Source organism: Carlito syrichta, unplaced genomic scaffold (assembly GCF_000164805.1).
Source record: "Carlito syrichta isolate Samal-C Ts95f unplaced genomic scaffold, Tarsius_syrichta-2.0.1 Scaffold314790, whole genome shotgun sequence".
In the NCBI taxonomy this organism is placed as follows: domain Eukaryota; kingdom Metazoa; phylum Chordata; class Mammalia; order Primates; family Tarsiidae; genus Carlito; species Carlito syrichta.
Window position 1 is genome coordinate 1 of NW_007258886.1, and position 21,782 is coordinate 21,782.

Consider the following 21,782-nt stretch of genomic DNA (forward strand, 5'->3'; position numbering starts at 1 on the left):
AAAAAAAAAAAAAAAAAAAATGTGAGGTTAGAGTACCCTTAATACACACATGTTCCATCTACAGACTGCAAACATGGAGGAGTGTCCTCTATAATGACAAGTAGTATGGTCAAAGGAAAGAACATAGCTTGAGAGTCAGGCAGAGGCCTGGGTCCATGACTAACTGTGGACTAAACCTCTGTTCATTTCTGTTTCTTCATGTATATAAGAATAGTACAATCTCCTTTACAGGTTCCTTGTATGATTAAACAAGGTTACATAATGGAAAAAATTAACAATCCTGATAGATAATAGACACTCAACATAATTTACTTTTCTTTCCATTCCCTGGTACTCTCAGCATAGTCAGCAAGCATGTGTCTTATAAAAATTAGGACTATATCTTTCTTTTTTAATCCCATGACCCGGGAAAAAGATTTTAAAAGAATACATCTGCCAAGTGCAGTGGCTCAAGCCTGTAATCCCAATACTTTAGGAGGCCAAGGAGAGAGGATTGCCTGAGCTCAGGGATTCGAAACCAGTCTGGGAAACTTGATGAAATCTCCTCTCTACGATAAATCAAAAAATAAGCCGGGCATGGTAGCACGTGCCTGTAGTTCTAACTACTTGGAAGGCTGAGGCAGAAGGATCGCCTGAGCCCAGCAGGTTAAGGCTGTGGTGGTCATGAGTGTGCCACTGCACTCTAGCCTGGGCAACAGAGTGAGACTCCAACTCAAAAAACAAAACAAAACAAAAGAAAAAGAATACATCTACAGCTAGGTTTACTGTATGTCATTATATTCAATTTGAATGAAGGGGTCTAGAATTAGCCACCATAGCAGGAAGGAAAAAAAATACTTACTTTGAGCTGAGAGCATTCAAGATCCTGATATCCTGTATCTACCTAAAAAGCACAGCCTTCCTCCGGCCAGGCACAGTGGCTCAGCCTATAATCCTAGCACTTTGGGAAGCCAAGGCAAGTGGACTGTCTGAGCCTGCTGGTTTGAGACCAGCCCGGGCAACTGGGCGAGACCTCATCTCTACAATAAATAAAAAAATTAGCCAGGTGTGGTAGCACATGCCTGTAGTTCCAGCTACTTGGAAGGCTAAGGTGGAAGGATCACTGGAGCCTAGCAGATAGAGGCTGAGGTGGCCATGAGCATGCCACAGCACTCCAGCCTGGGCGATGGAGTGAGGCTAAAAACTAAACTGTCAAAAATCCCTTCTACTCTAAGCAACTCTAGTTCTTCTAGAGTCACATCTAGACATTGTCAAAAAATTGTTATTTTTCATCCATTCTCCTAAAGACCCATTTGTCTTTCCCAAAAGTTTTAAGTGTCCTTTCTCCTACTCTCCTTTTTAAGAAGTCATTTGCTCCCCCAAATGTGTCTCTCTTTCCCTCTTCATCTCCTATTGGGATGGTACACATGCCCTTTTAGATCACATTTATTTGCAAACTCCTATGCATACATACATAATTAAATCCGATTTTTTTTTTTAGAACTCTTGTTAATCTGTTTTTTGTTAGTTTAATTTTCAGCCTCCTCCAGAGAATTTTAGGAGATGAGAAAAGCTTTTCTTCTCCAACAGTAGTTCTAAAACGTCTACTCTAGTAAACATGACCATTTTCTCACCTACTGCATCTAGACATTAACTTAAAATATATGTAAACATATACACACACACAAATCACTTGCTCCAATTAGAAAGAAAATTCTGTTCACCAACAATTGTAATGTAACACTTACAAGAAACAAATCTTACACCAAATTGTCCTCCATGAGACTATAAACACTTATCAAAGATATAACACAAAAATTTTATTATAATCAAATCAGCAAATAAATACATGAAAAGTAAATTTCATGGCAGCCTCTTGCATTAATTAGAAAAATAGAAAACGAAAGAAAAGGTGAGTACACAGGAAGGCAAGATATATTAGATCCATGTGCATAAACTACACAGTCCATAAAATGACATATAAACTTAGCTCAAAAGCTTCTTTATTTTTATTTACCAATACCCATTCTTAAAACAACACAGTAGATGATGCAGGCATCTAGAAGTATCTTGGCAAAAACAATTACCCTACTTTAAGATAAATCAATTTAAGGAGCAAAGACAAGGGCTTGGGGGTGATCCACAGTACATTATTTCAAATAAACATTTGCTCATTTTAATCAGGATTACCTTCATTATGCCTGTGATTACTAATTTTATGTGTCAGCAAGAAAACAGATGTTTTGTCAAACATTATTCTAGGTGTTCTATGAAAGTGTTTTAATTTTAAAGATAATATTAACATGTAAATCAATATACTTGGACTAAAGTAGATTCTGCATAATGTGGGTGGATCTCATTCAACCAGTTAAAAGCCTTAACAAAAAAAAGACTGAGCTCCTCACAGGCAGAGGGAATTTTCCGGTTAGACTAAAATTACCACTCTTCCCTGTGTCTCAAGCCTGCCAGCAACACTGCAGATTTTGAACAAGCTAGCCAACAGACACATGCACACTCACTGAATCTATTTTTCCGACAGACCCTGACTAATACAACTCCTAAGTATCAAATTCACCCCTCAGTAAATGATCTCACCACTAAGTGTAATTAAACCACCCTTTCCTTTTTGACATTGTTTTATGGTAAGTGACACTTCAACAAATGAATCCTATTAAAAGCAAATAGCTGGGCACAGTGATTTATGCCATTAATTCCAGCACTTTGGGAGGCTGAGGCAAGAGGATTGCCTGAGCCCATGGTTCAAGACCAGCCTGGGCAACACGGTAAGACCTTGTCTCTACAAAAAAATTAAAAAATTAGCTGGGCATGTTGGCTCATTCCTGTAATTCCAGCTACTTGAAGGGCTGAAGCAGAAGGATCACCTGAACCCAGCAGGTCGAGGCTGCAGCGGCCATGAGCAGCATGCCACTGCACTCCAGCCTGGATGACAGAGTGAGACTCTGACACAGAAAAAAAACCAAAAAACCCAAACCAAACAAATCTCCTTATTAATGCAGTTAGCAGGATTGATAAGCATGGCAAATCTTTTAAAATTGCAAAGCAAGGTAAGTTATGCAGGTAGTTGAGTTCCACAAACATCTTTTTGTGGGGCTTTCAAATCTGCATGCACCTGAAATACTGTAAAGCAAATCAACTTTCACTTATTGAATATGGTGTTGAGTTCCTCCATGAATTTACCATTTCACTTTTTATATCTTTTCAACTGAAGAATTTCCATTTGGCTTATACAATTTCTAATGCTTTGTTGAGATTCTCTGTTGATTTATTGCTGTCACACTTTAATTCTTTAAACATAGTTCATTTAGTTCCTATAATATATTTCTAATACCTGCTTTAAAATCCTTGTCTGCAACTTTAACCTCTGGAGACAATCAGATACAATTTCTATTGCCTGCCTTTTTCTCAGTATGCCACACTCTCCCGTTTCTTGGCGTATGTCATGATTTTATATTTAGAAATAGACATTTTATATTGTGTGGTATAATTATTCTGGATCCTATGAAATCCATCTTCTTCCACAATGTGCAGTTACTGATATCTCTGCTTAGTTTATTTGCTTTAATCTTTCTTTGTTTTTATTTATTTATTTTTTAAAGACAGGTTCTCACAATGTCACCCTGCCAAACTTGGAAAGGGTAAAGTGGAATGGGAGCATCTTGCAGGCATGAATACCACAAATCCCTACTGCTACTGTGCAAAGTTTAGCAGTTCCTCAAGTTGAAACACTTTTCAGATTGTTGTATGCCTTTGGTTGAATTCCAGAGTAGAGTACTGTAACCGTTGTTTTCCACTGTTTCACAGATGGTCTTAACTCTATCTAAGTTACAAACTCTCATTATTCTTAAGTGTATTTATTTCAGTTTCTCTTCTGTTATGATAGCTTTATAACCTACTCTGGAAGTCCTTATTACTCTACTGCAATACTTCTCCTTCCTTAAGATTCAACTTATGCTGCTCCTTCTTTGTGAGGTTTTCTCTCATCAATCCATGCATACCCAGCCTGTGCAAAATAGCAAGTTCTTGTCTCTATAAAAAATTGTTTTAAATAATTAGCTGGGCAGAGTGACACACAGCTGTAGTTTCAATTACTCAGGAGACAGAGACACAAGGACTGCTTGAGTCCAGGAGTTTGAGGTTGCAGTGAGCTATGATTGTGCCACTGCACTCCAAACTGGGTGACAGAGCTAGACCCACATAAATAAATAAAAAATCGATGCCCATTAATCTCTTTCTCTGAATTTCTAGCATGTATCATTATTTCATAATTATTTTGCCCATGTTGTTCTTTTTCCTTTCAACCACATCCATAAGTCTGTGGGGAAAGAAATCGAATCTTCATGATTTTGTATCTTTATCTCATACCTGGCAAAGTACTAAGTTCAGAGTAAATTCTCAAAGGCTCTATGTCTACTTCTATCCAAAAATTTATGGTTCAAGAAATTTCCTTTGCAGCCTATCATGTCAAATCATACCCGTAAGAAGCAATAATCAAGACTCTATAACCTAACCATGTTAGATCATTAACACATTCTTTCCTTCTCCAATGCCACATGATCTGCAGTGTACACCATGAGCTCAAAGCATGTGTCAATAGAGACTGCTAGTGGCCAGCCTAATATCCATTTTGATCATCTTCCTTGTTGACAAACCATAAGCACTTCCCAGTGTACCTTTCAGCTAGAAGTGTAATGTGAGGAGATGCTGATATAGTTTGGATGTTTGGCCCTCAAGTATCATGTTGAAATGTAATCCCTAAAGTTAGAGAGGGGGAATAATGAGAAGTGCTTGGGTCACAGAGGCAGATCACTCATGAATGGCTTCATGCCACTCTTATGGTAAGGAGTGAGTTCTCATCCTATTAGTTCAGACGAGAGTCGGTTGCTTAAAAAAGCCTGGCACCTCCTTCTCTCTCTGGAATTCTGCCCTCATCATGTGACACAGCTGCTACCCCTTCACCTTCCACCATGACTGTAAGCTTTCTGAGGCCTCACTAGAAGCAGATGTTGGCACTATGATCCCTGTAAAGTCTGCAGAACCATGAGCCAAAATAAACCTCTTTCTTTATAAATTACCAAGGTTCAGGCATTCCTTCATACCCTTGCAAAATGGACTAATATAGATGTATCAACAGAAAAAGTATTAGCCATCTTGAGAAAAAAAGGGGTCACATTATAAGGAAGTCAAAGCTAAAACAAACCTAGGTTACTAATGATGTCATATAAGCATTTCACTAGCCCTGAATTGCCTATCCATAGACTTCTAATTACATGATTTGTGTAGGCTATTGTAACTTTACTAGCACCTGAACATAATTCATAACTGAAATTATTTAATGAAAAGGTCACTATAAAACACAACCAATTTGGTATAAACCACTGAGAAGAGTGTTATTCCCATTTAACATACGGAGAAAGCAGAGAAAGCATCTGACTTAATGAGCGGGAGCAACTGATCATCTGAGCATATAGCCCACTCTTTGCCACAAATACAACCAGAATAGAATTAAAAGCATGCCTGCTTGAATTTGAATCCCAGCTCCACTGTGTAAAATTAATGCAACACCTTTAGAGCAGCGTCAGCACATGCTATAGCATTAACAAACAAATGCCATTTATAGTAAATAATAACTTTGTTAAACATTATATAAGTTATTATTGTTACCAACTAATAATAATTTCAAACCCATTGTGAAAAGGCCATAATAAAAGTGACTATACTAGAAATATGAACTAGAAGACATTTTTCTAGACTGGGAAACATAGCAAGACACCATCTCTACCAAAAAAATTTTTTTTGTTTTAATGAGCCAGGCATGGTGGCATTGACGGTAGTCCTAGCTATTCGGGAGACTGAGGCAGAAGGATCATTTGATCTCAGGAGTTCGAGGCTGTAGTGAGCTATGATCACACCACTGCAATCCAGCCTGGGCAACAGAGGATGATACTGTCTCTAACAATAATATTAATAAAAATAACAATATTTTTCTCTATGATAAGGCTAACTTCTAATCTATCACTAGCTTTCTTGCAGCTCTTGTTATCACCTGCATATGAAAAAATAGTGAGTAGAGAAACAATAAGTTTAGTGACAGAATCACAGAAAATCCCAAATGCTTTACTTCCTTTTTCTTCTCTCTTATGAGAGCTTAGTCTTATGGTTACAAAGATTTTATGACATCAACGTTCTCCCTCTGAATAATGCAAATCTGTAATAGGTAATTCAAAGAATTTTAAAAGTTTTCTTACCCAGAAGAGCCAATGCTCTTACAAACACCAAGGAGAGGTCTCTTTTCAGCAAAGTTATCACACTTTTCAGCACCTGATAGGGATCATAAAACAAATTGTAAACTTTGAGAAATACTCTTGTATACTTCTCATCATTTTCATGCTTTCAAAACATTTACAATTGAAAAGATAGAAAAATATTCACTATAAATTGATATAATTTATACACTTTACTGAACAAAAAATAGAAAAGCTAACCATTTAAATGGTTCAATAACCATTTAAAACACTAAATCACTATTTAAAAGAAAATTTTTTATACTGGCAACAATTCGATCTTATATCCCTTCTCCATGAGATCAGTATGGGAAAACCATCCATATTTTGCCAACTAATTACCTAAAACTAGTATGGTCTTAACATCAAAAACAAAGGTAGTTCAGGACAGAAAAATTATAAATTACAGACCATTTTCACTGATATACATAAATGCAAAAATCCTAAACAAAATATCAATAAACTAAACAGCAATATATTAGGAAAAAATAATATTTCATAAACAAGTTATATTTATCCAAGCAATAGTAATAGTTTGACATTATAAAAATCTGTTAATGTAATTCATCATGTTAGTAATTCAACAGATGCAGAAAAACACATTTAATCACATTCTATATCTAATCATTATAAGAACAAAAGAAAATAAAATACATTTTAACCTAATTATGATTATATACAAAAAGATTATAGAAAATATCATAGGTAATGGTCCAGTGTATTCCATTAAAATCAATAATAATACAAGGATACCTAGTATTGCTGCTTCCATTAACACCAATGCTAGTCAACATAACAATAAATGAATTCAACAATATTACAGGATATAAAATCAATATAATGGCCAGACTTGGTGGTTCAGCCTATAATCCCAGCACTTTGGGAGGCTGAGGTGAGTGGATAGCCTGAGTCTGTGGGTTCAAGACCAGTCTGGGCAACTTGGCAAGACCTCATCTCTACAATTAAAAAAAAAAAAATTATCCGGGCATGGCAGCGTGCTCCTATAGTTCCAGCTACTTGGAAGGCTGAGACAGAAAGATTGCTGGAGCCCAGCAGGTCAACACTGGGGTAGCTGTGAGTGTGCCACTGCACTCCAGCCTGGGCAACAGAGTGAGATTCCAACTTAAAAAGAAAAAATCAATATAACGCCAGTAACAAGTGAAAAAACAAACACACACACAAATGGCTCTGAATCGTATTAAAAGATGTTCAACCTCACACATGACAGAAATTCCTTAAAAATATATTGATAGGCTAGGCGCCAGGGCTCACGCCTATAATCCTAGCCCTTTGGGAGGCCAAGGTGAGAGGACTGCCTGAGCCCACGGGTTCAAGACCAGCTTGGGCAACTTGGTGAGACCTCATCTCTACAATAAATCAAAAATTACTCGGGTATGGTGATGCATGCCTGTAGTTCTAGCTGCTTGCAGGGCTGAGGCAGAAGGATTACCTGAGCCCAGCAGGTCGAGGCTGCAGTGACTGTGAGCATGACACCGCACTCCAGCCTAGACAAAAGAGTGCAACTCCAAAAATAGAGACCTCCAAAAATAGATAGATAGATAGATAGATAAGCTCAGGGCAAGACACTCAAAAAAATGCCAATTTGGCATATTATTTATTTTGAAAAATAGTAAATACAAGAAGAACATCTGACCTGCCCCTTGATTCCTGAAAGCAGCAAAGAAAACCCCCTAGTGAAAGGTGACCTTCCTAGACCAAGAGGAAGGAAACATTCTAATTCCCAGAGAAGTTAAGGATGAGAGAAATTTATACAAACTTTGGCAAACTAACCCCTATCTTTCCATAAATGCCTAGTATATAATTGTTCACTGTAGTCTATAATCACTTAGGCTTAACCACTACTTTGAGTTTTCATTTCCTTGTGGGGATATATATGTACATGTAAAATTTTATTAATAAAATTTGTAGACTGGGCTCAGTGACGAATTTATTCTGTAATCCCCAGCACTTTGAGAGGCTGAGGCAAGAGGATTGCCTGAGCCCGCGAGTTTGAGACCAGCCCGGGCAACTTGGAGAAACCTCATCTCTGCAATAAATCAAAAATTAGCCGGGCATGGTAGCAAATGCCTGTAGTACAAGCCACTTGGAAGGCTGAGGCGAAAGGATCGCCAGAGCCCAGCAGGTCGACAGTGGGGTGGCCATGAGCGTGCCACTGCGCTCCAGCCTGGGGAACAGAGTGAGACTCCAACTCAAAAAAAAAAATTTGTGTTCTTTTCTCCTGTTAATCTATTTTACAACCATTTAATCTTTAGGTTCACTCAGAGACCCTGAGAAGTTAGAGGAGAAATTTTCCTCTCCTACAATAGTATGATTATGTTTTTAAAATACCTTATCTTTTAGAAATAAGTAATGAAATCTTACTGATGTTTACCAAAGACCTCTTTAAAAAATACTTAAGTCTGACAAAACTCTCTCAGCATATTATTCAAAATTAAAATACAAACACCCTTTAATCCAATAAAACAACGGTAAGATTTTGTCCTACACATATATTCAGACATGAGATAAATAACTTGTATTTAAGACTATGCACTACAGCATTGTTCATAATAGCAAAAGACTAAAAATATTCATGTGTATTACGGAATATTTCCTACAGCTGCAAAAAGAGAGTGAACTGCAATATGAAAAGATGGAAAGAGATAGAAGATGTAAGGTGGAAAAAGGGAATATGTACAACAATAGGAAGACACAGATTAGTATCCTAATTGGGTCCAATGGAAGGCCCAAAACTTCACCTGTACCTAAAATACTTATGTACACAATCCTGAGTTATAACTCACAACTTTAAAATACAATTAAATTGGGGGAAAAAAAAGAATAATATCCTAACTAGAAGGCTGAGGCAGAAGGATCGACTGAGCCCAGCAAGGGGCAGATGCAGTGGGCATGATCATGCCATTGCACTTCAGCTGGGGTAACAGAGTGAGACCTCCAACTCAAAAAAAAAAAGAAAGAAAGAAAAGAAAATGGGTAAAAGACCTGAACAGTCACCCTCACCAAAGAAGATACACACATGGAAATAAGCATATGAAAAGAGGCTCAATTTATAATACTGAGTGATCTCTCACAAAAACAAAGATCTGAGTATCACATGTTCCCACTCATAAGTGGACCTTGAACAATTATCGTAATACTATAAGAAAAGAATTGACAGTAGTGGAAAATTATGGGGGGGAGGGAGGGGAAGGGAGGTTGGATTAACGGTAGTCAATATCTGTCTGGGGACAGGGGGCACACCTCATCAACAAGGGTACCTGCACAATGCATATTTGTATACCTAACCCTTAACTGTACCCCACAACTTTAAAATAAAAAATATGTTAAAAAAAAACAGAAAAGAGGCTCCAGATCATACATTATTATGGAATTGAAAATAAAACAATGAGATACCACTGCACAGTTATTAGAATGACCAAATTCCAGAACACTAACAACACCAAATGCTGAAGAGGATGCGAGTGACAGCTCTCACATACTGCCAATGGGAATGACAAATAGTACAACCATGTTGGAAGAGAATTTGGCAGTTTCTTACAAAACTAAACATACTCTTATCATGCAACACTGAAGTGACACCCCTCAGTATTTTGTCCACATAAAAACCTGCACATGTGTGTTTATGACAGCTTTATTTATGATTACAGAAACCTGGATGAAACCAAGATGATGTCCTTCTGCAGATGAATGCACAAATAAACTGTGGTACGTCCAAACAACAGAATGTTATTCAGTGGTAAAAGGGAATGAGCTATCAAATCATAAAAAGAAATGGAGGAAAATTAAATGCCTATTACTCAGTGAAAGAAGTCAACATAAAAATGCTACATACAGTCAGACACAGTGGTTCAGCCTATAATCCCAGCATTTTAGGAGGCCAGAGTGAGAGGACTGCCTAAGTCCAAAGGCTCGAGACCAGCCTGGGCAACTTGGCAAGACCTCGAATCTACAATAAATCACAAAAACTAGCCAGGCTTGGTGGCATGCATCTATAATTCCAATTATGTGGAAGGCTACGGCAGAAGGATTGCCTAAGCCCAGCAGATAGAGGCTGTGGTAGCCATGAGCGTGCCACTGTACTCCAGCCTGGGCAACAAGAGTGAGACTCCAACTCAAAAAAAAAAAAAAATGCTACATGCTATATGCTTCCAACTATGTGACATTTTGGGAAAGACAAAAATAATGAGAACAGTAAAAATTCCAGTAGTTGCCAAGCGGTAAGGGAAAGGAAGATAGGAACACAGAGAAATTTTAAGGAATTTTAAAGTTTTAAGTGAAACTATTCTGCATGATGCTAAAATGGTAGATATTTATCATTATTTATGAAAACTCATAGAATGTACACCAAGAGTAAATCCTAATGTAGGGCAAATCCCTTGGGTCCCCTCCCACTGTGGGAGATTTTCAGTTCTCTTAATAAATTCTGCTTTCTTACTTTAAAAAAAAATCCTAATGTAAACACTAGATTTGAGTGATAATGATGTGTCAATGAAGGATCATCGTTTGTAACAAATGTACCACTGTGGTGCAACAAGTGGAAAGTGGAAGAAGGCTGTGCCTGCAGTGGGGACAGGGGTTATAAAGGAACTCTGTATTTTCTGCTCAATTTTGCCAAGAACATAAAATTGCTCTAAAAAATAAAGTTTATGAATGAAAAATAAATGTAGTTGGGCACAGTGCTACTCCCAGCTACCCAGGAGGCTGAGATAGAAGAATCGTTTGAGCCCAGGAGTTAGAGGCAAACCTGGGGAACACAGAAAGGACCAGTCTCTACATAGCAAACTCTTGCACAACCATGTCCATTGTAGCATTATCACAATAACCAATAGGTGGAAACACAAAAGGCTACTGATAGATAAATGGGTAAAGAAAACATGGCACACACATACAGTAGAATATTACTCAGACTTAAAGAAGGAAATTCTGCCACATGCTATAACACAGATGATCCTTGAGAAAATTATGAGTAGTGAAATAAGACAATCACGAAAAGACAAATACTGCATGATTTCACTTATAGGAGTTAGTTGCTATAAGTGTTGCTATAACAGAATACCTGAGACTGGGTAGTTTATAAAGAAAAGAGGTTTATTTGGCTCACATTTCTATGGCTGGAAAGTTCAAGATCAGTCATCCCCATCTAATGAGGGCCTCAGCCTGCTTCAACTCACAGCAGAAAGCAGAAGGAAGCCCACATGTGCTAAGATATCATGAGGCGAGAGGAAGAGGGAACAAGTCCTTTTTAACAGCCAGGTCTTAGGGAAACTAACACAACAAAAACACACCTCCAACAGGTGCATTAGTCTATTCATAAGGGATCAGCCCTCATGACCCAAGCACCTCCCACCAAGCCCCATCTTCCAACACTGTCACACTAGGGATCAAATTTCAACATGAGGCTTGAATGAGACAACCAATCAACCCATAGCATTCATTGACTCAATTGAAACAAAGTAAAATAAAAGTCACCAGGGGCTAGTCCCACCTGGGAAATAGAGAGTTGTTCACTGGGTATAAAGCTTCAGTTATACAAAATAGTTCTAGAAATCTGTTGCAAAACAATGTGAATATGCATAACATTATGAACTATACACTTCAAAATTAAGATGGTAAATTTTATTTTATGAGATTTTTAACCACAATTTTTATAAAAATGTAAAGGTACATGTGAATATATGTATATAGATAAATAGATGAGTAGATTTTTACTGCACATTAAGTACTAAGTGAAAAAATACACAAGAAAGATAAACACTAATTTCAGAACAGGGATTTACCTCTTAGGAGTTAAAGAATGAGAAAATATTTGGGAAGTGTAGCCAGGGACTTCAAAACTCTATTTGACTTCTGAGACTGCATAGTAAAATGCATTTATAACATTAACTATCCATGTTAACAGATCCCTTTAAAAATAATGAGATTGGGCAACCCCTTCAGGTCTCCTGCCACTGGGGAAAATTTTCTGTCTTCTCAATAAATCTTACTTTCTCAAAAAAAAAAAAAGAGGTTTACCCTAAAGGAGGACAGGTTAATGGTTACACATTTAGATTGTGACCTGACATAATATAATACTTTTAAACCGTGATTATAACAATTAAGACCGAAAATTAAGTTAAGACAAGTTCTATCATCTCTTAGATGCCAGATTATATTATATTTCTAGACACTTGAGCCCAGGAGTTCAAGGCTGTAGTGCACTATGATCACACCTGTGATAAGCCACTGCTCTCCATCCTGGGCAACATAGTAAAACCTCATTTCTAAAAGGAAAACAGAAAACTAAAAACACAACCAATGTTTATGAATGAAATTCTATAATCATTTAAAGTTTTAAACTTTAAAACCATCAGAGCCCACATCTTTTAAACAAATCTAGAACTAAGTATTGAGAAAGCATCAAGAACATTTGTTCAAACAAAATTCACTGTAGACTGTGTGTTATTACCTCTGCTAAGCAAATGAATCAAAATTCACAATTAACAATATGACTTTTTATCCAAGTACTAGTTAAAAATTAACTGGTCCAAAGCCCATAATATGTATGTTACAAATTAATTATAACTGAACTTCATCTATATAGAGCCAATTTTTCAAACCTACATATTTCACCTTCACCTTTAACAATACCTATTTTCCCTCTACTTCCTGGTCTTTACAAGGTCTTTATGGTTTGGACTTGTATTATACATACCAATTTGATATTTTGATAAATGAAGCATCAACTTTTTAAAATGCAAATATTGCTGGCAAAAAATGGTGCAATTGTTTTGCTTTGCTCAAACTTGAATTTAAGAACTCCATTAGTTTCCACTGACCTACTGAGGTATATCAGTCCAGTAGACTTTGCTCTAAAGGTCAGCCACATGACACTTACTCAAGAGTTATACAGTTTACGAATATTCAAAGAAGCAAAAATTTTAAGCCACAAAATAAAAGTCCTGTATTGAGAAGAGCATAATCACCAAAGCATCTAATAGAAAATCCATTCAAGGAGAAAAGACCAGAGTCTACAATAAACACATATTAACAAAACCTTCCAATTTATTTCAGGCATGCACTATGATAAAAATATTAAGGCTTCATAGTTAGAAAAAATGCAACAAAAATCTTAATTCTTGATTAAATTATTTTGTTGTGAATAGCTTGCATAAATACAACTCTTAAAGTGTTGGTATAAAAATTCTACAATATCATGAACACTGCAGCTATTAACTTGTTTTTTCAGGCAATATAAATAGCACGTACTTTTCGTGATGCCTAATGGAGTCATCACCCTCTCATAATGTAATCCTCCAAATTGCAGCGGATTAACATTTTATATATAAAATTGTGTATTTGCATGTACAATAGAGAGAATGACGTTACACACACCTGTTCTACAGAATTTAACAGAATGTACCATGATGATTGAAATGAAAAGCGGTTAGCCAAATCCATCAAATATAAAAACTATTGCAATCCTGTTGCAAAGTCCTTTTGTTAAACTCCTTTTATTCTAAATCCTTTTAATTCTGTCCTATAACACTAAAACATTTATAAAAAGCTTAAAATCCTAATAAATCGCACAATTAAAGTAATGAAAATGGGCTTGCCCACCAAGTCACCAACTCCTCACCCACTCAACAAAATTCAAAACAGTTTGCTTGTCAGAACATGTTAAATAATATCCCCCACTATACACACCACTGTAAACTCATTTAAACCAAAGAGTTTAAGCTCATAAATCAGCCTTAAAGATTTCAAGACATCAAATAGAAACAGCTTCTGCCTGGGTCCAAATGCAGATCCAGAGGCAAATACAAATCCAACTGTTAATGAAATATTGCAACTCTTCTGTGTTAATGTTAAGCATGATGTTCTGAACATAAAGATTTTACACAAAAGTATACTAACACTAATGAATTTTTACTGAGAAAATGTTTTCCAGAAGAATTCCACTGAACAACTACATTTATCAGTTACACCATTTCTAAGTCTTCCATTTCATTTTTATTTTACCGAAATTATTTTAAGATAGATTTGATTCAAGCAGTTTGTCCTTGTTGAATTTTACTTGCAGATTACTCAAATGAGTAATCTTTTATTTCTGAATTTTACTTATAAATTACATCAAATGAGTTTTCAAGATGCAGACAAATTGCATGGATCTAAATTTTAGCCATAAAGTTTGATTCTATTGTCCACTTATGTGTAAATTTTTAGGAGATTATATGCTACAAAATTCTATTTTCTTACCAAGTTTTCTATAAATAACCTCCATTAGGAATTGAATGATTATCTTCTATATTTCTACCTAAACAGGTAAATGTGAGCAATCTTTTGAGACAAGAGAAAGACATAGTGGAAAATGAAAAGAAGAAGGAGAAATAGGAAAACAGATGAAGAGGCACCAAGCACTATCAACTATTCACAAAAAAGAGAAAACAGAAATCATATTACCTTGATATGTTTTATCTAAGTATGATTGCCAAAGACATCTTTGCCATTTGCTCAAATATCTAAAATATGTGAACACATTTTAGCCTCCACAGTGACTTCAAAAATTTATCAATGTATATTAAAGACATTATTCTTTTTAATGTAAAGTATATGAGGCATCCCTTAGCCCTTTAGTGGCACCTTCTACTTCACTTTGATGATCAGACCACTGTACTCTTTCAAAGATTAGATTCATCAGACCTTACAAAGCACCAAATACAAATCTTCTATTTTATAGAGTGCACTGCAAGATCATGGGTCACCTCAGCCTTGATCTCCTGAGCTCAAGTGGTCCTTCCATCTCAGTCTCCTGAGTAGCTGGGACTCCAGGTGCACACCACCACACCTATTTTTTAAATTTTTTGTAGAAGACAAGGTCTCGCTACATTGCTCAGGTTGGTCTCAAACTTCTAGGCTCAAGCAGTCCTCTCACCTTGGCCTCCCAAAATTTAGGATTACAGACATCAGTCACCGTGGCCTGTCTGCTCCTTCAATTTAATTGCTGAACTGTAAACATGAGCACAATCATGCACAATTCCATACCAAAGTCAATTAATATTCTTAAGTTTTGCCCATGAGCATACTAAAATTTTTACATGTTTACAGTAATAGACATTTTATATTTCATATTTCCACTGATACATACTATATTATTTTTTCACATTCTGTCAATATGCCCAAGTAAACAATATTAATACCCTGAAATTGCTTCCATAAGTGTATCCATGGCAAATTAATCATGAACAAAACATAAGGAGTTGTCCCCTGGTATCTGTGGGAGACTGATTCCAAGACTGGGGAACTGGTTCCAGGACCTCCTTAGGATACCAATATCTGTGGATGCTCAAGTCACTGATATAAAATCATGTAATATAACCTATGCTCATCCTCCTGTGTACTTTATATCACCTCTATGTTATTTATAAAACCTAATACAATGTAAACAAAATGTATATTATAATCTAATACAATGTAAATGCCATGTAAATAGCTGTTATACTGTATTGTTTAAGGAATAATGACAAAGAAAAAGTCTGTACATGTTCAGTATAGACACTATTTTTTTCTGAATATTTTTGCTCCACAGTTGGCTGAATCATGTATATGGAATCTATGGAGATGAAAAGTCAATTGTTAAATTCAGCAGAAATACTTGTTTAGATACTTGTTTTACAAAATAGGATCATAGTATATACATTGTTCTGCATCTTATTTTTATCACTCAATACCTTACGTAAATCAATGCAAGTCAACAAACAACATCTAACTCAGTGTTTAATGGTTTCATGATAGGACTACAATAATTTATTTGACTATTCCTACTGATGCACATTCAGGCTATTTAGCTATAAATATTCTTAGAAATATACTTTATTCTTATGTACTAATACTTCTGCTCCTATGAAATAGACTTTCAAAAGTGAAACTACAAAATTAAAAGACAAACATCGGATTACTAGATATACTAGTAACTACTGCTTGCTGAGCTACTTTCCAAAAATGCTTTTAAAATTCACATTTCTCCCCAGAATTTGTAAGAATACAATCCACAGCCAAGCACAGTGACATGTGCCTGTAATCCCACCTACTTAGGAGGCGGAGGCAGGAGGATTGTAAACCCAATAGCTCAAGACCAGCCTGGTGGAGGGGCCGGGTAGAAGACCAGCTTAGGCAATACAATGAGATTTTATCTCATTAAACAAACAAAAAATAAATGAGAATTGTTTTTTTTAAAGAGGAAGAATACATCCCATCAATACTTAAGTATTTTCACTTTTTTTTTTTACTGTGGTAATTTTATACATGTACCCTTACTCTTATCTGTATTTCCAAATTTTAAATGCTACAGTCCTTTAGATAAGATGCCCAGCATCCTCCATAAAAGAGTTTTTGAACTCAAGCTTACTCCATGCCTTGATTACATTATTTAATATAGAATTGTGACCATATTCCAGATGTTTAGATACATTCCTGGCGGCAATTCTACAAATGAGTACTGCTTTATATTATATTTCATTTCTGTGTTTGCCCAGCCACATCTCATCTACACTCCCACATTTAAGAAAACTTTGTGTGGCCAATTCTCATTGTACACTACAGCTGCCCATAAAGAACACACGAGAAGTCAGAGAATATTATAAAATGAGATACAAACAAAAAAGCAGAATTAGTCTCAAACCATACATGTGGCATTATCTCATAGTTTACATTAATATGGAAACTCTGTATATACTGGGAGAGGGAGAAACATTTAGTTTAAAGCAAATAAACTGAGGGAAAAAAGGCAAACAGGAAGGTAATGATGAGAAATCTATCATGTAGCCATTTAAGAACAGAATTGTATTAACAAAAATCTTAAGATGCTTAGGAAAGATAGTTGTGTTTGTTTAAGACTTTATTTCTTGAATTAAACACCTATCCTGAAGGCAGAGATGTTGAAATATAAAAGCAAAGTATGATTTTTTTAAAAAAGACTTTATTTCTTATTTTTTTTCTTTAATTTATTTTATTTTGAGTTGGAGTCTCACTCCATCACACAGGCTGGAGTGCAGTAGGACACTCATGGCCACCACAGCGGTGACCTGCTGAGCTTCAGCGATCCTTCCTCCTCAGCCTTCCGGGTAGCCGGAACTGATATTTTAACTATTTTTAAAGATGTGGGGTACAATTCAAAGTTAGGTATACAAATGTTCATTATGCAGGTACCCTTGTTGATGAGGTGTTTAGGGCAGATTTAGTCTCACAGTAAAACTGAGAGCAAAGTTCAGAAATCTCCCATATATCCCCTGGCCGTACACAGACATAGTCTATCTAACCCCATCAAAATTTCTTTATTGAAGCCGGGCTCAGTGGCTCAGCCTGTAATCCCACACTTTGGGAGGCTGAGGTGAGTGAATTGCCTGAGCCCGCGGGTTCAAGACCCACCTGGGGAACTTGGCGAGACCTCATCTCTACAATAAATCAAAAATCAGCTGGGTGTGGTAGCGCGTGCCTGTAATTCTGGCTACTCGGAAGGCTGAGGTGGAAGGATCGCTGGAGCCCAGCAGGTCGAGGCTGCAGTGGCCGGGAGCGGCCACTGCACTCCAGTTTCAATGACAGAGTGAGACTCCAACTCAAAAAAAAAAAAAATTCTTTATTGAACAACTGATGAACCTACATTGACACATCATTACCACCTGACGTCTAAAGTTTACACTGGGGTTCACTCGGGATTGTACACATATTCTATGGGTTTGTACAAATATACAATGACATGTATTATAATATAAAGTATTTTCACTCCCCTAAAAATCATGTGTGCTCTGGCTATTCGTCTCTTCCTCTACCTGGGACGATCTATATTTTTGTATACAAATATGTAAATATATATATGCATGCATTTAAGGTCCCAAATTTGATTCACAAAATATGATAAGGCTAATTTTAGAATTTCTAGAAACCAACTAATGTGTTCTCTAGCCACAACACTTGAAAAAGTGGAATTTTAAGTCAGATAGGCATGTATTTCAAAACTTGCTTTCACAATTAAACGGCTTACAACCATAATTCTGAATGTCAACTGCCATATCTGTAAACTAGAGATACTACTCATCCCAAGCATACTAACTTCAAAAAACAGTAGCTATTATAATAAACTAAGATAGAATGGAGGAATTCTCAAGAAATGATGTTAGAAGTATGGGTAAAATTTTTTAAAAGTTGGTAAAATAACAAAGTTTTATTTATAAATTAAATATAGCAAGTAATTATTATTATTATTTTTGAGTTGGAGTCTCGCTCTGTCACCCAGACTGGAGTGCAGTGGCCCTCCCGGCCACCGCAGCCTCGACCTGCTGGGCTCCAGTGATCCTTCCGCCTTAGTCTTCCAAGTAGCTGGAACTACAGGTGCGTGCTACCACTCCTGGCTAATTTTTTTATGTATTGTAGAGATGAGGTCTTGCCAAGTTGCCCAGGCGGGTCTCGAACCCGTGGGCTCAGATAATCCACTCACCTCAGCCTCCCAAAGCACAGGATTACAGGCTGAGCCACTGAGCCCAGCTAGCAAGCAATTATTAAGCAACAATTATTAGGTGCCATACCGTGCTACAAGCTATTTGAAAGAATGCAACAGATAAACAAAAGTAGTTTTTAAGTCACTCTTTGTCAGCAGGAACTTCTGGACATCTCATATGCTAGACAGTCTTAATTTTCTGTTCTTATGTAAGGCAAAAAGACTGTATACTGGTGTAGAGTTTTTTCTGCTTTTGTGAAACTTAGCCTACTTTCTAGTTATATTATTCATCTAGTGTACTGAACTACTGACAAAAAGTTATATGTGGAGGATGGTGAGGGCAATAACAGAAGGACAGAAAGAATTAACAATATGATATTCAAAGAGATAAATGACAAAAAATTTTCCAGAATTATAAAAAGACAGAACCAGAAAGCTTAGTATTTATAAATCTCCAGTGGCCAGGTGTGATGGCTCATGCCTTTAATCCTAGCACTTTGGGAGGCGGAGACGAGAAGATTGCCTGAGCCCAGGAATACAAGATCAGCCTAGGCAACTTGGCCAGACCTCGTCTTTACAATAAATCAAAAAACTAGCTGGGTGTGGTAGCGCACACCTGTATTTCCAGCTATGTGGAAGCCTGAGGCAAAGGATCACCTGAGCCCAGCTGGTGAAGGCTGTGGTGACCGTGAACATGCCACTGCACTCCAGCATAGGGGACAGAGTGAGACTCCAACTCAAAAAAAAAAAAAAATTCCATTAGAATAAAAGTATTCTAATGAAAAGAGGTCTGGAAACATATATACCAACTGTTAATATATGAACTCATGCAGAAAAAAGTGAAATTAAGGGGGAGGTAAAGAAATAACATGCAATTGTAAAATTCACTGTCATAAAAATTTGCTTTTAATATTTTTAAATAGAAGAAAATTAATGTGGGACTAAGACAGTGACAGTAAAAGAAAATGTGATCCAAAAAGAGTATAAGGTGGTCTAAGTTAAAGAAAAACATGGAGGAGCCAGGCACAGTGGCTCTCACCTATAATCTCAGCACTTTGGGAGGCCGAGGTGAAAGGACTACCTGAGCCCACAGCAAATTATTCTTGGGAAAAGTCTTGCCTCTACTCTCATTTAAAAATATTTATTCAATATAATATAAAAGACAATTTTATTAATGTAAATTTTCACTCTATCACACAGTGAAATGAGCATATGAATAAATACCATACACAGTGCCTATCCTAATCATATCTCAAATTAACTAAAAATATATTACTTTCATTGTTAATGAAATGAGTTTGATAAAGAGAGATATAAATGGGAAAATTACAAACTCCAGACAGGAGATGCTATAGGCCACAGTGTTATATAGGTTTACTGAGTTTTCAGATATGACATGAAAGGAACAACTGACCAAAAAAAATGATAACCTGAACTTCATCTAAATGGAGAGTATGAAAGGATAAGCTATGGACAGAATAAAAATACTTGAAAAACATATATCCAACAAATTATTTATAGGCAGACTACGTAAAGAACTTCCTTCCTTCCTTCCTTCCTTTCTTCCTTCTTTCCTTCCTTCCTTCCTTCCTTCCTTTCTAGTCAGAGTCTCACTCTGTCACCCAGGCTGGAGTGCAGTGGCACACTCACGGCCACTGCTGCATCAACCTGCTGGACTCAGGCAATCCTCTCACCTCGGCCTCCCAAAGTGCTGGGATTAAAGGCATGAGCCACCGCAACCAACCATAAATAATTTTCTAAACTCAAAAGTAATTGCCAAAAGATACAGACATTTCATCAAAGCGAACACAGGGACTTCAAATAAGTATCATAAAACATGTTCATTATCAGGAATTGTGAAAGCAGTGGTACTGGAGAAAATCATGAGATAAAAATCTAATCTTGAAAACTGAAAGGCAATAACTAAGAAAGAAACAAGGAGAAAGGAAAAAACATTCCCTGAGACATTGAGACATAGGGAATTTTACAGATGATGGATAGTGTCTTCCAAGAGCGCCCAGTCAGAAGGTTTCTGGAGGTGGAGTGGGTAGTGGAGAGGATGGAGGAATTAATAGAGAATCAAGTTTGAAAAGGGGATACCACATGGGAGAATGTGGGAATAAGAAGTGACCTGAGAGCTTCGACTTTTTGTGGTGACTGAGGTAAACAAGGATAAAGAACATAAAGGACTTCATGCCCATGGTCTCACAACAGCAGTGGCAATGTCTTGGGAGATACAGTATGGGAGGGGGAGAATAAGGTGGCAATGGGAAAGACATCAAGAATTCTGGAACTGTCCCTTTGATAGGTCAGCTGGTAGAGTAGAGGACTAGAACTAATTCCTCCGCAGGAGACATTCTTGGATCGCTGGTTTGATTCTGGCTTAATGGAAACATGTGCACTTTAGACCAGGGACAGTGGCTCATACTTGTAATCCCAGCACTTTGGGAGCCAAGGAGGGAGGATGGCTTCAGGCCAGAAGTTCAATACCGGCTTAAGTGTCATAGCAAAACCTTGTCTCTATAAAAAAATCAAAAAATTAGCCAGATGTGGTGGTAGGCAACTGTAGTCCTAGCTACTTAGGAGGCTGAGGCAAGAGGATCACATGAATCCAGGACATTAAGGCTACGGTGAGCTTAGAGTCACTGCACTCCAGTCTGGGTGACAGAGTGAGATGCCAACTCAAAAATAATTAATTAACTAAACAAACAAAAAAGAATTCTGGAGCCCTTTCTTCCTTCCAGCCAGTGGTAGTATGAAAGTCTTGGATTCCCTCGATACTTACTGCTTTCAGTTATTTTATCAGTGAAATTTTTTTTAAGTAGTTCATTTGTTCTCATGATATTCTTATAAAGTAGGTTAAGAAAGAGCATTATTTACATTTGAAAAACTATAATAATGTATAAAGTTTGAATAACTAATGAGAGACTGTGAGAGACTGTGCTACAATGGCTTTTTTTTTTTTTTTTTTTTTGAGTTGGAGTCTCACTCTGTCGCCCAGACTGGAGTGC

General features: G+C 36.8%; 1 protein-coding gene across 2 annotated transcripts in view; it reads right to left on the reverse strand.

The window, feature by feature from the left end:
- Nucleotides 1-6,232: 6,232 nt before the first annotated feature.
- LOC103274473 (breast carcinoma-amplified sequence 3-like) overlaps nucleotides 6,233-21,782 on the reverse strand; it is an 89,582-nt gene continuing 74,032 nt past the window's right edge. The window contains exon 7 of one of the 2 annotated variants that reach the window (XM_008071911.2): nucleotides 6,233-6,318. In XM_008071911.2, the coding sequence (XP_008070102.1) occupies nucleotides 6,242-6,318 (77 nt within the window). In that variant the 3' untranslated portion in view covers nucleotides 6,233-6,241. The remainder of the gene's footprint in view (nucleotides 6,319-21,782) is intronic. The other variant, XM_021719521.1, reaches the window with a different exon arrangement.